This window comes from Cheilinus undulatus, linkage group 9 (assembly GCF_018320785.1).
Source record: "Cheilinus undulatus linkage group 9, ASM1832078v1, whole genome shotgun sequence".
Taxonomy (NCBI): domain Eukaryota; kingdom Metazoa; phylum Chordata; class Actinopteri; order Labriformes; family Labridae; genus Cheilinus; species Cheilinus undulatus.
In genome coordinates this window covers 34,905,203-34,921,090 of record NC_054873.1, presented here as the reverse complement: position 1 = coordinate 34,921,090, position 15,888 = coordinate 34,905,203, and the positions used below count along the sequence as shown (strand labels likewise).

The window sequence follows — 15,888 nt, the reverse complement described above, 5'->3', positions numbered from 1 at the left end:
AGTCACACCTATGGAGGGACATCCCATCAGACTTGCTCTGGAGAAGGGCTGCAAACCAAGTTTACAGATGGCTCCAACTTGGACTGTTCTTCCTTTGAACTGTACAACTCAGTGTGCTTATTTTTGGTCAGTTTCAACAAAAGTGTTTTTGTAATGCATTAAGGATATGAGTCAAGAAGTGAATGCCAAAAAGCTCTATTAGCCATAAGAAACTTTCAGTTTCAATGATTACGTAAGTGTTTCCTTTTCTAGTGTTTTACAATAAACTTTGGACACAACTGCCCTAAACTGGCACATCATAAAGATGCTCACTTAATCTGGGTCAATGTACTGGCATCTCTTAAAATATTTTTGTTCAAAGCTGTCCTTTGTCAGCTGTTAAGTGTTAATGCCTCATGATGACTTTGTTTCTATTAAGTAATTTTTGCAGTAAATATTTTGTCTGCTCTAATGGGCTTGTCTTCAGCTTTTTTAGACATCAGCCTAACAGAGCTGGGGTTGTACTCAGCCTCAGCGTCTGTTTTTTTTTTTCACCTCTGGGGTCTTTCTAAGAAAGTCATGATCCTGCTGCAGAAATAAAATGCCCTTTGTAAGTCACAGAAAAAGAAAAGTGAGTGGATCAGTAAGTAAATTTGAGAAAGCTCTGCTGAAAGTGAATTTACATCCCACCTGGTGCATTCTAGGAACTATTAGCTGCTTACCAATTAATCCCAATTTAACCTCAACATCAATAGTGGTACCTTTATGTTAATAAAGTTTAGCTGTCCTCTACTTAATGTGTCCTTGGCTCCCATACAAACACATGAACACAGTTACTAGTCTGATGTTAGACATGGCTGTGCATGGTGCCAGGTGCTGCTCTCTCACTTAAGTGTGCTGTCATTGAGTCATTTCTCTTCTGGGGCATTCATATACACTCAAAGGCTTTTATATAATGTTTCTAGCTTGATTATTTTTTTATGCTGTGTTTAATTAGGGACATTTATAGCTGTATGGCGATAAAGGCTGGATCTCAGAGGGTGAAAGTCTGCTTCTCTGCTGTTGAGTTAAAGCCTGCAGACATTCTGGACAGTGTAACCAGGTTTTTCTTTAGATGACAGAGGATAAGATGCGTAAGGCACAAGGCAAAGGATAATAAGTGAGCCTAGTGTATGTCTAATGAGGGTGAACAGCTGGACTAATCAGAAGCGTGTGCTGGGTGCTCGTCAGATTAATGACGATGAGCTTGTTGACCTGTCTGGTGGTGATTGGTGGCTTTGAGAGTCAGATGTTAGACATCAGCTGATGGAGGAGAAGTCCTCTGCTCAAGCTCAAGATGCTCCAAGTAATGAGATGTATTTAGTGACATGACTGAACGGTCTGACAATGAGAGTCCTTTAGCCCTTGAATTATATTCCCTGAACAGTTGAAGGGCTCTTCATCCAACCCTTCATTATTAAAAACTTCATTCTGACCTTTGACATAATGAAAATTTCCACTGTTTGCTCATCTCCTTGTTTCAAGATATTCACCCTTGCCGATGAGTCTGGTTTTAAGAGTGCTGTCCCTAATGTGCAATGATTGAAATCCACAATGGATTTGGGATTGTGTGGTCACACTGCAATGCTTTCTGGGAGTTCTGCCATGTTTGCAGCTATCACGGTTCATCTGAGCCATTTTCAGTGTAGTGGCACTAGCAAACTTTCTCCGTCTTTTGGTTTTTTTTTTTTTCATGTGTTTTGAATTCACAGAAAGGGTAAGGTAATCTTGTGTGACCACTTTACGTCACCATAATGATAACAAAAAATAAAAATTACTATCTTTCTTGCAATAAAAATGGACTGTCGCCGCTATTTTGAACAGTAGAGGAGAGTTTATCCAGGAGCTGAGTGTACATGGTCTAAGTCAGGAAATAAACTAGCATTTATTTAATTGTCTGTCTTTCATTTGTCTGTAAAATATTTAAAAAATACTTGCGTTGACGTGTATTCACAGTATGTTTCAAAAGTAATTATGTGTTGATAGAAATAGCATTTAAAACAAAATTACATGTAAAAATTTATCAAAAATGTGAAAACAAACGTTTTTAAAAGCCACAATAATGGAATTTTTTTTTTGCCCTGATTTGTGAGGCTAGAGTTATAGCAGACCTCAGGTTTTCAGCAAACTTGTCCCACATGTGGGGAGCCTAAAAACAAAAAGCTGCCTCTCCTGCCTAACAAAGCTGCTTATCTAGGAGCTGCATCAGTCTCTATCTCTGTTTACTACTGTAGTTCCCAGCATGGCCACCCCAATTGATGCAAAGCAATGTGATGCATGTTCCCAAGCTCTATTGCATGATAGAAGTACGCATTCTTCCAGCTGTCCTTGTATAATGTCTTAAATAGAAGCCAGAGGGCCTGAAAGTGAATTTTAGTTGCACTGATCTTTTGAGCTTCCAGTGACATGATCTATGCTTAATGATCACATTTATTCTGACGCTGAGCTGAAAGGCTGCAGAATAATTTGTAGTTAGAAATGGTTTTGAAAAGGCAGGGACACATTTGATAACCTGAAACAGTTTTATAACGAGGCGGTTTCACTTCTGTTTCTTTTAATGTTTGTTGTAATGAAAGTAATGGCTAAGGTGAGGTATCTTGTGCTCAGTAACCAGAGTGTTTACAAATTACCCGGTATGATGAAGATGTGAACCTGAGCAGCACCTGTTGACCTAACAGGTTAACAGAAATCTGCACATGGAAACATCTGATGGTTCAGGACCAGACTTCTGAAGATTGGAGTGTTTTAGGTTTTAGTATCATGCACTAATGCCAAGCAGCATTTAAAATGTGCAAGAAAGGAGTCTGTGTGGCTTAGTTCTGATTGCTGTTAAAAAATATAAAATGAATCAAACTAGTCTAAGAACAAAGATGGCAGAAGATCAATCAATCAGAGGATCAATTAAGTATACTTTTGATACAGGTTTTTATTTATTAAACTTAAATACAAGACAAGCAGGTGTACACTAATTAAAATTCACCTTTATCTCATTTCCTTTTTATGTCTACTCTCAGAAGGTTTTTAGACCCAGCTCTTCATCAGCAAATGGCATTAATGATTGATTCACTAACAAAGACCATGCCAGTCAGAAATTAGTTTGGTTTGATATTGAGATATTTGTAATGGTTGAGAAATGGAAGGATGAAGGGATGAGGGTAAGGTTTTGAGAGATGAAGAGATGAGGGTAAGGTTTTGAGAGATGGAGGGATGAGGGTAAGGTTTTGAGAGATGGAGGGATGAGGGTAAGGTTTTGAGGGATGAAGGGATGAGGGTAAGGTTTTGAGAGATGAAGGGATGAGGGTAAGGTTTTGAGAGATGGAGGGATGAGAGCGAGAGTTTTGTGATAGAGGAATGAGGGGATCAACAGAAAAATTTACAAGGGATCAAGCAGATCGATACAGCGAGGATGTTGAGCTGTTGCGAACTGGTTAAGGATTTGAGACTCGAGTTGGTTGATCAAAGATGGATGATCAACTGGCTTGAGCTGGTGACGGTGCAGCTAAAGGAAGGTGGAGAACTTGAGAGCTGGACGGAGGGGTCCAGTGACTGGCTGGTGTCCACCAATGATGGTGCGATTGTGAAGAAACCAGAGGGATATAGACACTGTGTGGGTGAAACCTTAATCCAGGTCACCGTGTGGCTCTCAGTAAAGAGCCTCCCTGTTGTTCTGGTTTTAAGAAGGAGATTTTAGGTAGGAGGAGTGTAAAAGCAGTGTCAGAGGCATAAGGATGAGTGAGGCATGCTTATATATGTTTAGCAGTGGTAATGGGATTTGGTAGAAGCATGGTCTTCCTGAACCAAGTTTATAAAATACTTATATCAAGGTATAGTGATGATGATGATGATGATAATTTGTTGTTTTATTGCTTTGATGGTGATGAAATAAACTATAAACAAACATACAAAACGCCCTGCTTCTACAATTCTGGTGCATTGCCAGCAGCACTCCATGGCAGCACCTGTATCTGATCGGACTTGAACCATTATTGTGACCTTTACGTATCCGTCCCGTCTAGATCTTTGCTGGTGTTATATTTCTCAGATGTACATCACTTTGGACCAAAGTGTCCCCTAAATGAAATTAAAACATTATAACATTGAAATATCCTTTACAGAAAGCATTGTTTTACCTTGAGATTACACCTGAGGGGAATTCAGAATTTTACTTTCCCTTGAAATCTTTGTATCAGTTGAATGATCATTATTTGTTTGATTTTAAGCATTAATAGGATTTACAACCAGACAGAAATCATTGCATTGTTATCAGGATTAAAGTCTCCCTGTCTCTGATGTCAGATGGTAATGGCATTTTGAATACTGTGAGAGAATTGAATGTTGTTGACAGAAAGTGAAGCATCATCAGTCATTATCAGGCGTGGTCATCTTTAAACATGCTCCATTACTCTCAGTTATCATTAGAGAGACTCAGAGTTTTAATCATGCATGTTTACGTTGATTAAGGAAGAAGAAAAGAGAGTGTGGGAAGTTCCTCCCTGTAGCTTTGATGTGGTTACTCACTGATATAGTTGATGTAGTTTTCACCTCTGATAGACTGTGGTTAGTATTTCTCCTCTGTGGATTCACCTTCAGCACAACCTTGAGTACTTCAAACTGTTTATTGGTGTGACGTAGCCCTCAGCGGTTCAGTCAGAGATAAATGCTTCAGCCATCAGCTTCAACAGGATTACCCTGTTTGATTGACCGCTGCAGGATAAAGACAATCAGTTGTCCACTCAGGCTTTGATTTCTTTCAAGTGTCATTTAGTGAAAGAGTAAACAAAGGAACATTTCATCTCCAAGAACAAATATAGCCTATTTTCAATTTGGTTAAAAAGGTGTTTGCCTTTCAAAACTTATTCACTGCTTAAAGTTTTTATTTGAGCTTAACACCTCGTAAATAGAGTTGCTGACACTATGAACTTCTTGTCTTACACAGCAAGTAACCCTGGTGTTTATGTTTATGTGTGGGTGGTGAGGGGAGCTTCTTAAGTTACTGTGCCTCATTCACCTCCTCACAGCTGCTCTCTGCTGTGAAGGCTGAGCATCAAAGCTTCAGCATAAATGCTGTCTGCTCATACCCACACGTGATCACTGTCACCTTCTCAGAACGACAGAGAGGAGTCCAGCTGTCTGTCCTAAAAATACACCTCTGTTTCTACTTAGCATGTGCAAAGTCTCTACCAGCCAGTAATATACTAATGAATTTTAGAGTCAGGACTCTAATGGTTATGTTTATGAATGTGCTGCACGTGTTTCAATGTTAGTGTCATTCAGCAGATGTTTTTTTTTCAAAGTGACATACATATGAGAGTAAATACAACACAAACAGAGATCTAGACAAGAGGAAACAACATCAGTAAGTGCCACTAGATTCTTCTCCTCCTACCAGACACAGGTGCTGCCATGCAGTGCTAGAAGCAATGCACATGTAGTATAGAAGCTTTATTTAAATTATAGACATCAGCAATGACAAAACAACTCACTAACATGAGAACTTTGATCATCATCATTAATACTGTATGTCCTCACCAGCAAATATTGCACCAAAATACAAAGTGCTTGGTCATTCAGAAAGAGCTGTGTGTTAAACTTTCAGAACTAGAGCGGGCAGGCAGCTGTATTTGGGAGACTCATTCTACCACTGGGTCAACAGCCTGGAAGTCTAGCTAACTGCATAGTGTTTTTGAAAGAGCTGGGTCTTTAGCTTTTTCATGAAAGTAGAAAGGGACCCTGAGGATTGAATGGAGTCAGGTCAGTGATTCCATCACCTAGTGACTAAGGGCCCAGACTAAGGGAGCATGCAGGGAGGCCTGCTTGTAATGAGTTGCAGTAGTCAGTGTATGATATTACAAGAGCCTATACAAAGAGCTGCGTTGCATGCTCTGTCAGGTAGGGTCTGATCCTCTTGATGTTATAAATCAGTGTTTCTCAAAGTGTGGACTGGGGCCCACTGGTGGGCCCTGGAGGTACTGTAGGTGGGCCATGAGAAGTTGTTGACATTTATTAAAAATCATAAATTTTTGTATCCCATTTTAAATGATAATAAAATACTTGATAAGTTATTTTAAATTGGAGAAGAAACAAAATGCAGAAAGAAGTTTTAACTCATGGCACTTTTTTATCACTTGATTTTGTGTGGTGATACAACTGGTGTCACGGTGTAATTGGTGTTGGATTAACTGATGACACTGCATTAAAAATTCTATTATGCTGCTTGCTTCTCAACCCCAAGAATTTATCAGAGTCTTCTGGGACATTATTACAAGCTGTGAAGAGTCTGCAAAGCCACTAAATACTTTCACAGAGATAAATATAAGACAGGAAATTAAAGTGACTTTGCAGATGCCTGATTGGAACAAATTAAATAGCGGCACCTTGTTTGTTGTGACCCCCAAAAACTTATCAGGTATGTTAATGTATCCAAAAGCAAAGCATTTGCATAGAAACTCTCTGGAACAAGAATGTAATAAATAAATGGTGATTATCTGAGTCACATGTTAAAGCTTTACAAGGGTTAGGGTTAGGGACTCAAAAAAGGCTGCAACTTACTGAAGTTTAGGGAGTACTAGTTTATAGTGTTATATCTAGTGTAAATTAGCAAGACCAGGCAACCCAGACCACCTTGAAGGTTAGCTGCTCATCAATCATGACACCTGGAATCCTGGCAGACTTAGTAGGCATGAGTTTATTAGATCCAAGCTGGATATTGATCTGTGGTTAAATGGTGGGACTGGCTGGAATATTAATAAGCTCAGTCTTGGACAGGTTGAGCTGAAGGTGATGTTCCTTCATCTAGTGTGTCTGTGTCTGTTTAAAGTTCTTTTAAAATGAAAGAAAGTCTCCGTAATGTTACAGCATGTGATATGAAATAACACCGATTGACATTATTTTTTCTTGACTTCCTGCAGCCTGCCAATCCTGGACTCTGAGGGAGATGAAAGGTAAGTGTTCAGAGAAAAAAGGGAGAAACCAAACCACCAAAACATTCACGCAAAATACACACAAAATTAAACTTTGGATTAAAGAATTATATTGAAATTTACAGGAATCTTTGACATTTACTGATGAGTGAAAAAGAGTCAATATGACTCCTATGCATAAAGTCACATGCTGTTTTAAACAGAGGATAGGCGTGACTCAGCATGTCACACTTTAAAGATGACTCTGTAAATCCTTCTTTTAAGTAAAGCTCTGCTGACAGTTCATCATTATCACTGGCTTAAATAATACAAACATTTGTGTTATATATAAGACAGTGTGGATCAGTAGTTTCTAATTTTATTCTACTGGCTGTACCGGTCATGGTTTGCTCACAGTGGTGTTACATAGACACTCAAACGCTGCAGGATATCTTTATCACGAGCATCAGGTTTCAGTTTATCAAACTATCATTTAGGAGCTGTTTTACTGATGCTCCTGTTTCTTAGAGGTGGAGCAACATTTGGCTCAGTATACCCACTGATAGCATTTTCTCTGTGAGTACATACTGTATGCTTATTTTGTTTGCTAACTGTTATAAGGTCAAAATTAATAAAAAAGCCTTTAGTTTTCAATATAAATTAAATGTGTAATCTCAATACTTTGCAAACTCCTGTAAAATCCACAAACTGTTTTACTTTGTTTTGCTATTTTTTGAAAGAAAAAAAATACCTAAAAGTTGTTAAACTTTTTTTCCCAATAGATAGTAATTATATCACGTTAATTATCATTTAGACAGGGAATTAATAGCCATGCATGTTTTCATTTATCACAGTTGTTGAGCTTATACATATATATGATGGTGAGAGTGATTTCCATTTGGCCTCACTTTGCAGCTTCTTTTGTGCTGTTGTACTTTTTCTGTGATGGTAGTTTCTTTTTCTGTTGATTCATCTGCCTGGTAAAGGTGCTGAACTTCTGAACTTACTGAACTTCCCTTACTTTACTTGACTGCATATAAACTTTGATGTATATGTACAGCTTCACATATCATCTCATCTGTCCTCTGTAGTCGTAGGCTAGCTTACAGCGAGGCACTTGCCCTGAATAAGTAGGACACCAACAGACAGCAACAACAAACATCCCAACAGAATAAGACGTGACTCATATTGAGGTCCTAATCTCATCCTGAGGAATCAGATCCTCTGAGGTCTGACCATGTGAGAGTCTAAATGGGCTGATGCTGATTTCTATATCAGCAAATTACAGGAAGAAAATAGGGAGGGGGCAACATTATTTGTATTCAGGATAAGATTAGAGCTGCTGATAGATGTGTTGATGTAGGGTGGTGTTTGAGAGCTATTGGGAGCTATTAGCAGACCCAGAGTGTTGTGTGTGGACTTGTTCTAATTCTAATTTTTTGATTTTATATTGATTTTTATTTACTTTTGTCTCAATATTGTCTTTACAGTCCCGCTGACAGGGATGCAGCAGTCGATGGAGATATCGGGTGAGTCCTAAGAAACAGTCTCCATGGAGAGACGCCAATATTATCAACAGAGCAGAACAGCAATTCGGATTATCTAGAAATCCACTGATGATGATAGAGAGAAAGATGTTCCCTCTGCCCACATATTTTCCTCCAACCAACAGTGCTGTGTGGCCACTGCAAACACACCCAGCCTGCAATCATCCATAGACCTTGTCCTTATGTACAGCTGTATTTTTTAATATCATCTGCACCTCTCAGATCCAGAGGTTGGATGGATGCTCAGCTTTACTGCATGTGCCAAAAAGAGAAGGAAATTAAATTCAAATACAGGGAGCAAACTGTTAATGTTACACTTTCGTGTGTTTTATATCCTCTGGTAGGAAGAGAGGCGCTGTGGCCTACGCTTCCCAGAAGCCCTGGCTGCTGAATGCAACACTGGTGGAGAACATCACCTTTGAGATGCCCATGATTAAACCCAGGTAAGAGTTCGTACCTGTGCTAAAATGATGATATATTGGTTGTAGCTGTTTCCACTAGTGCTGCTGTTGGGCATTTGAAGCATTAGGAAAGCAATGCACTGCACAACTGGGCAGCTTGGGTAGCTTTAATTTGAAGAGCAGCTTTCATACATGCAATTCAAAGTGCTTATGGAGTTAAAAGCAAGAGTTTTTAATGTCAAAAGCAAATATGCATGTAGGAATAAAGATATGTGAAATATACAAAAACAAGACATCAAAACTTAAGATCTATAAACATGGTGTAAATGTAGTAGCAGAAATGAGTGTGCCATCAGAAACAACTCTGATTGTTCATGCCAGTAGGAGCAAAAAAGTAAAGTCAAATCTTCAAACTTTTGAATATAAACTTTGTATTTTATCCTCTAAAGGAAAGAGAATCTGTTTCAATGATTCATCCTGTATATACAGTAAATTTAAATATGTCAATTATTTTAATAGTTTGGCATGATAGAATGTGTTCTGCTTTCATCAAAATTACCCATTCTCACAATTTGCATCAGTAATCACAGTGTGGAAATAATCTTCCTTACAAAGTTACTAAACTTTGTTGTAGTATACTTTTATTGTGAGTCCTCACTGCCGTCTCAGTGACACCAATGATCCCAACTGAATTAACAGAGTAATCAATATGTTTTCTGACCAAGGTGTTAAGCCAGAATAAAGCCACTGACCCTCTTGCTCCCTGAGGTCACAGCTGTTAATTAGATGTGCTGAAGTGTGATTAAGTCAGCAGTTTAAGTTAAACAAAGAGAGGCAGGGACATTTCACAGAAAGTGTTTTGACACTGAGAAAACTCAAACCAGTCAGACGGCTGCATTTCACTTTTTTTCTCCATGCAGAGTGCGAGCTTAACATCACACTAGCTCAGCTATCAGCTATAGCACACCAACACAATTTTTAGTTTAACTGTTTGTCTGCTGGAAAATTTACATATATGAAATCAAATTGATATGCTGCATAGAATTGACAGTTTTGATTTTTTTTGTTTAGAGATGTTTCATGAATGAGAGATGTTACTATCTTGCTTTGCCTCCCATCTCTCTCTGTCTCTCTTCTCAAACATCCACCCCTCTCCTCTTTTCCTCTTTTCCTCACACTCAGTTCTGCTGTCTGTCTGAGCTCTTTTTGAATCCAGAGGAGCAACTTTATAATTTAAAGTTGCAGCACAGGATGTTACCAGAAAAAGAGTGTGATGCTGTGTCTCTTTTAAGCTTTAGTTTGCATTTTTTGCTAAACAAGTTCTGCTCCTGCCATGATTAAGGGTTTCTAGCTGGATTTCATGATGATATTAAATGAAATATTTAAACATATTGGCATAGCTTATAAACATAGTAAACTAAAGTGTCAAACACTGACATTTTTACACTAGGGTGTTAACTTGTTTTTGTTGGCATTAAGCTTTGACAGTCAAAGAGCTTCCACAGTTTGCTGCTACCATCATTATCGACTCTTATTAACATGTGAAACTATGGATTTCTTAGTCTACGAAATGTTGTTGGAGTCAGACCAAGCAGATCCAAATATTGTGGTCACATTGCTTCATCTTCATCTTTATCTTCTTTTGGTTGTGCCTGCAGATACAAAGCTGTGATCGACGCCTGCTCTCTCCAGCCAGACATCGACATCCTTCCACAGGGGGACCAGACAGAGATCGGGGAGCGGGTCAGTAGCAAAATCTAATGTATCATTTTCTTTCTATTCCTCTGAGCTCGTTTGTTTTCAGCATCTGAGAAAGACTCCTGTTGTGTCTGAGTGAGCTGCAGAATCATTTGTCATCATTACTGTGCAGAGGGGATTTGATGTTTGACCTTGTTTAGCCGGAGCACTGTCATGTTGGATTTCTTCACACAGAAGTAATGAAGGAAATAAACCGTGATCTCCTTTGGGCTGAGTGCCACACGCATTTACTGATGTAGTATTGTTGTGCATTTTTCATTGTAGTGAAACACCATGGTTATCTTTTTTCTTGCATGTTTTTCTGCTCTCTGCTGCAGGGAATCATCCTGTCAGGTGGACAGAAACAAAGGATCAGTGTAGCCAGAGCTCTGTACCAGCAGACCAACCTGGTGTTTCTGGTGAGTCTGCCCACACACAGACTCACAGAATACAGACACACACACACATCCTTGATCACAAGAATGAGCTTAGGCATTGGTGTTTGCGTTTATTTAACCTTGTAAGGTGCTGTCACGTTTGTGTTTGTGTTCCTGAAACTTTGATTAAATTTATAATGCCATCAGAGTGATAAAAAACATCCTCTAAACCCACATTCAAGATGGATTGAAAATGTTGGTTCCTCATGGAAAGCCTCATTTAAAGTGATCAGTTTCTACAGCGGTAGACCATGGGGTCTCAGACTGGGCCTTTAATCAGCAGACTGATGGCTGTGTCACATGCTACACATACACAGGCTCATGCAGCACACTCACTTACAGCAGTTTATTGTCTCTACTTAAATCAAAAATATATGCATATACCTGTACGTATATAGAAACATATTTCAAAACAGTTTTGTTTTGGTTACAGTGAATAAAGAGTGCTTTCCCAAACAAAACACTTAATCACAACATCACAGGAAAGCATTAGTGAAAGACATTTATTTATCATATATTTCAAACCACATTCTTATTCAGCTCTATAAATAAAAATAGAACAGGACTCACCAGTCACTTGTAAACTACAGCCATCCTTCCAGCAAGCATGGCCAACCGTACAGTGGATTTTTTTCCATCACTTTTTGGTGGCCAGCTAGCGGTCATAGCTAGCTTTGATGAAGTGCCTCACATTTCTTTATCTTGAAACTTCCCCTGAAAGATTAACCTTGCAAAGCAGATGGATACTCATATTTCCTTGTTTTTCACTGGCGAATCCATCTTGCAGAGCTCCCAGCTGAACAGTTTGGGCTGGTTAGAAAGTGACAGGACCAATCAGCGATGAGGGGCAGTACTTTCAGGTGCTGCAGAGTGGTGATGTAAACAAGCAGCAGCAAGAGCTGGAGCAGTTATGGAGGGAGAGATTAGCGTGGATGCTGCTAAAGCGCCAGTTTTATCAGAACTTGACAACATTTCTTTATTAAAAGAAGAACAAAAAACGGCAGTGAGTTGTTTTCTTTTCAAATACGACAAAAGTCGAGTACTTACATGTCTACAGTCGCCATGTTAAGCGTTATTCCTCAGTAGTTGCGCACGTGCAGCTTGATAGCGGCTACATCACGTGTTTTGTTGCTCTGATTGGCCCGTAGAGATGTGACAGACAGAACATTCACCCAATCATACTCCGAGTTCTTTTCAAAGCCTCTGCCTTTTCTGAGACATTTCCTATTGAAGCTTTCCCAGATGGATGTGTGAAACAATCCATCTGGCATGTCAGGTTACTGAAAGACGGTTTCCAATCAAAATCAGCCTCAATGTTGATAGCCATCATTTTTCTCAGTTATAAAATCTCAGTCTGGCATTACTACCAAACTACAGGACAAAAATAAATGTTTATTGGTTGGCAGTGATGTCATCTGGCTGCATTTTTCTTTTTCTATACTTTGAGTAGTCAGATGACTACATGACTCAATGCAGCCAGTTTGAAGACATGTTTTTGAATCGTATTTAGGTATTCATCTTATCATTTTTTCCTTCTCCTCCATTTAGCAGTTTTAAACTATACTTTTTCTTTTCTTTAGGATGACCCATTCTCTGCGTTAGACATCCACCTTAGTGATCATCTGATGCAGGACGGTATCCTCAAGCTGCTGAGGGAGGAGAAGAGGACGGTGGTGCTGGTCACACACAAACTCCAATATCTCCCACATGCAGACTGGGTGAGACCAGGGTGTTTTTTGTGTATTCAACTAATGTATTTTTAACCCTAATCATAAACATAACAACTGTAGCCTTAAAGAGCCTTTAAGTTGTTAATAATCAGAGTAGTTAAAATGATGGTCTATCTGTGGTTCTGTTGTTTTACTCATGAGCCATTTTAAGGCCTCTTTGGGAAGCAGACCGTTTATCTAATTTAGATTTCAAAGCACACAGCATCTGAATCTCTGTTTTCTAACAAAGATTGTTTTCTTGTTTATAAATGTGATCTTATGTCCTGTATGTGATTGTGTTTGTGTTTTATTAGATCATTGCCATGAAAGATGGCACCATCCAGACTGAGGGGACCCTGAAGGACATCCAGAACTCTGAGCCTGAACTCTTCGAACAGTGGAAAACACTGATGCATAGACAGGACCAGGAGTTTGAGAAGGTAATCAATGACTTCAAAGGGCTAATACATTCTTAATGATTTTAATTTGAGCCTCCATAATTGTTGCTTTTGTTAATGCAACAAAGAGTTTCTAGATTCAATAGAAGTGCAATCAGTCTAGTACTGCTTTGAATGGAAATTTGATAACCAGGCTGTTTTTATCTTTGTGTCTCCTGCAGGAGACGGTGGCAGCCAGCATGACTGATCTAGAGAGGAAAAACCTGCGGAGGGCAATGTACTCCAGAGAGGCCATCAGGACAGAGGAGGACGAGGAAGGTGAGAGGTCACAAGAAATGACCAAGGCAGCAACTGTTCGATGACATGAGTCAATGATGCTGTCAGGGATTTACATCAGATTATGATTCCTATTTGTGATTACAGATTATAATGGCAGCAAAGTGTCGTCCCTCCTTTCCTCCAATTTTCTGAGTAGCAGTTACATTAAAGCTTTTTTCTGTGTTTAACACCTGATGAAATGTTTGCTAAACATGAATGACTACAAACTTCCTGTATTTCATTCTTGTACATGGCTTTTTTTACTGCTCTCTATGTAAACCAAACATCATATGGGTGTTAAAACAATCATCTTCTTCTCTGGTTCTTTTAGACTTTTTCAGTGACCAGCAGCCCCTTCTTTTAGCCCCTTCTTTCAGCAGCTTCTTTCTGCAGCTTAACACAGAATCTGGTCTTTAACTGTGTGTTTCTGCTGCTGAATGTGCGGCTGTAGTTTAAGCTGCCCTGCAGCGCCTTGGCTATACTCTTTTATCTGTGTTTTGTGTTGTCTCCTGTGTGCTGGTTGCACCCCTGCGTGGACTTGTACGATGGCTCCAGCAGCAGCTGCTGCCCTCGTGTTCGATCGATCAGGTGTGATCAGAAAGCATGGACTGAAAAAAAGTCTTTCGCATTGTGATGCTGCAACAAAATCAGCTGCTCTGTCAGCTTCTCCCTCCATCTTAGAAGATCATCATCCATTTTCTTTTCACTTCTTTCCTAAACATTTATCACCTCTAAACCTCCTTAAAGCAGCATGGTTGTGCTCAGGTTGTATTAGCAGTACTCTGTTTTGCCCTGCCAGTCATTCTCTCTCTTTCTTTCCTCAACTCTCTCCTGCTTCCTCTTTATCCTCACACATGCAGCTGCATGCTGCAGAGCCTGCTGCATGATGTGATGAGATAAATTTACATCCGGGGTGGTGAGGAGACTGGAGGTCATTAACATTAGCTTCTCAACCCCTGACAGTGTCATGGCTGCTCGATTGTTCCTGAAAAACACACCAATCATGGGAATGAGCATCTGCTTGTTGTTGAAGCACATTAATAGAGAGACCTTTGCTCATAGCAAATCTTCTCTCCTTTTGCCCTCCTTCTCGGTTTGTCTTTTTTTCTTCTGTTCTAGCAGAAAGACAAAATCTTAAAATGTGTCAGAACAACAGGGACAGAGAGAAAAAAAGATCTAAGAGGGAGGGTCAAACAATAAGGTCAATAGAAATATCTGAGGGCATGAGCAGTGACTCTCAGACAGAAGAGGAGTGCATCTTTAAATATAAATATCTTATATGGGAATAAAGATAAAGATAAATATGGTGTCAAATTTTTCTCTTAGGTAAATACATTTGAAAAATCACCAAACCATGTCTCTTAAAAACTTTCTTTGTCTCTGTCTGACCTCAGAGGAATCTGTGGAGAGTGACGATGATGACAACCTGTCTCAGGTGATGCGTCAGCGCGCCACCATCCCCTGGCGCTCCTGTGGCACCTACCTGTCCTCTGCTGGACTTCTCCTGCTCACCCTGCTCCTCCTGTCACAGCTCCTCAAACATTCCCTCATGGTTGCCATTGACTATTGGCTGGCACACTGGACGTCCCGAGTCATCACGGCAAAGATTGAAGCCACGGCACGAAACTGCACAGTTGTTCAGGTGAGAGAGCTGCGTCATGTGTAGCTGAGATTAATTGTTATCGACAGGCCAGAGTTTTCTATCTGTGGTAATCAGCAGCTCTTATTGTCATTAAGTCCTGTTCCTGCTTTGAAGTTGGGATAATTACATAAATTTAAATAATTTTGTACAAGATTAAATCAGGTAGCTTCTCATTAAAGATATACACTTTTCTTTGATTGCTCTTTATAAATTACCAGTATTTTTCTACACTGTAGTCAAGAACAGCCAGAACAGTCAGTCACAACTCACTCCTGGAAATTTCTGGTAAAGGATTCATTAAGTGTCTAACGAGCTTCATGTTCTGCATTCATAGATTTTTTAGGATGTTGGAAAGGTGAAATCCTTTGACTTAGAAACTTTATATATGAGACTTAATTCACATTCACACTTATTTTAAAGGGACACAGGCCTTGACAGCATGCAAAAAATTGTCCTCTGATGTCACTTTTTTAAAAGGTTTTGGGCTGCTTGTCAGACTTGAAAAGCAATCTGTTGATTCACAATGAACCCAAGGGAACCATTTTTCTGCCATTGAATTGGCATAAGTATTAAGTGATTGTTCCAGAAAATATCTGAGAGTTAGCTGAGGATGACTGTAATTTTAGTCACAGCCTTATCCAAAACAAGCTCATGTATGCAGAAGAAACCGTCTGTGTGAAATTATATAACAGTCTTTTCACTGAATCTCCTGTGAATCTCAGCCCAGCAGCTCTGACCTGAAGCACAATCACAGATGCTGCCAGCTCCAGATGGACCGTTCA

The 15,888-nt window shown here is 39.5% G+C and overlaps 1 protein-coding gene across 3 annotated transcripts in view; it reads left to right on the top strand.

Annotated features, from left to right (window-relative positions):
• abcc8 (ATP-binding cassette, sub-family C (CFTR/MRP), member 8) overlaps window positions 1-15,888 on the top strand; it is an 84,829-nt gene that overhangs the window by 51,291 nt on the left and 17,650 nt on the right. For all 3 annotated transcript variants that reach the window (XM_041795490.1, XM_041795489.1, XM_041795491.1), the window contains 9 exons: window positions 6,927-6,959; window positions 8,408-8,446; window positions 8,809-8,907; window positions 10,524-10,608; window positions 10,941-11,021; window positions 12,620-12,757; window positions 13,063-13,188; window positions 13,368-13,464; window positions 14,859-15,106. In XM_041795490.1, the coding sequence (XP_041651424.1) occupies window positions 6,927-6,959; window positions 8,408-8,446; window positions 8,809-8,907; window positions 10,524-10,608; window positions 10,941-11,021; window positions 12,620-12,757; window positions 13,063-13,188; window positions 13,368-13,464; window positions 14,859-15,106 (946 nt within the window). The remainder of the gene's footprint in view (window positions 1-6,926; window positions 6,960-8,407; window positions 8,447-8,808; window positions 8,908-10,523; window positions 10,609-10,940; window positions 11,022-12,619; window positions 12,758-13,062; window positions 13,189-13,367; window positions 13,465-14,858; window positions 15,107-15,888) is intronic.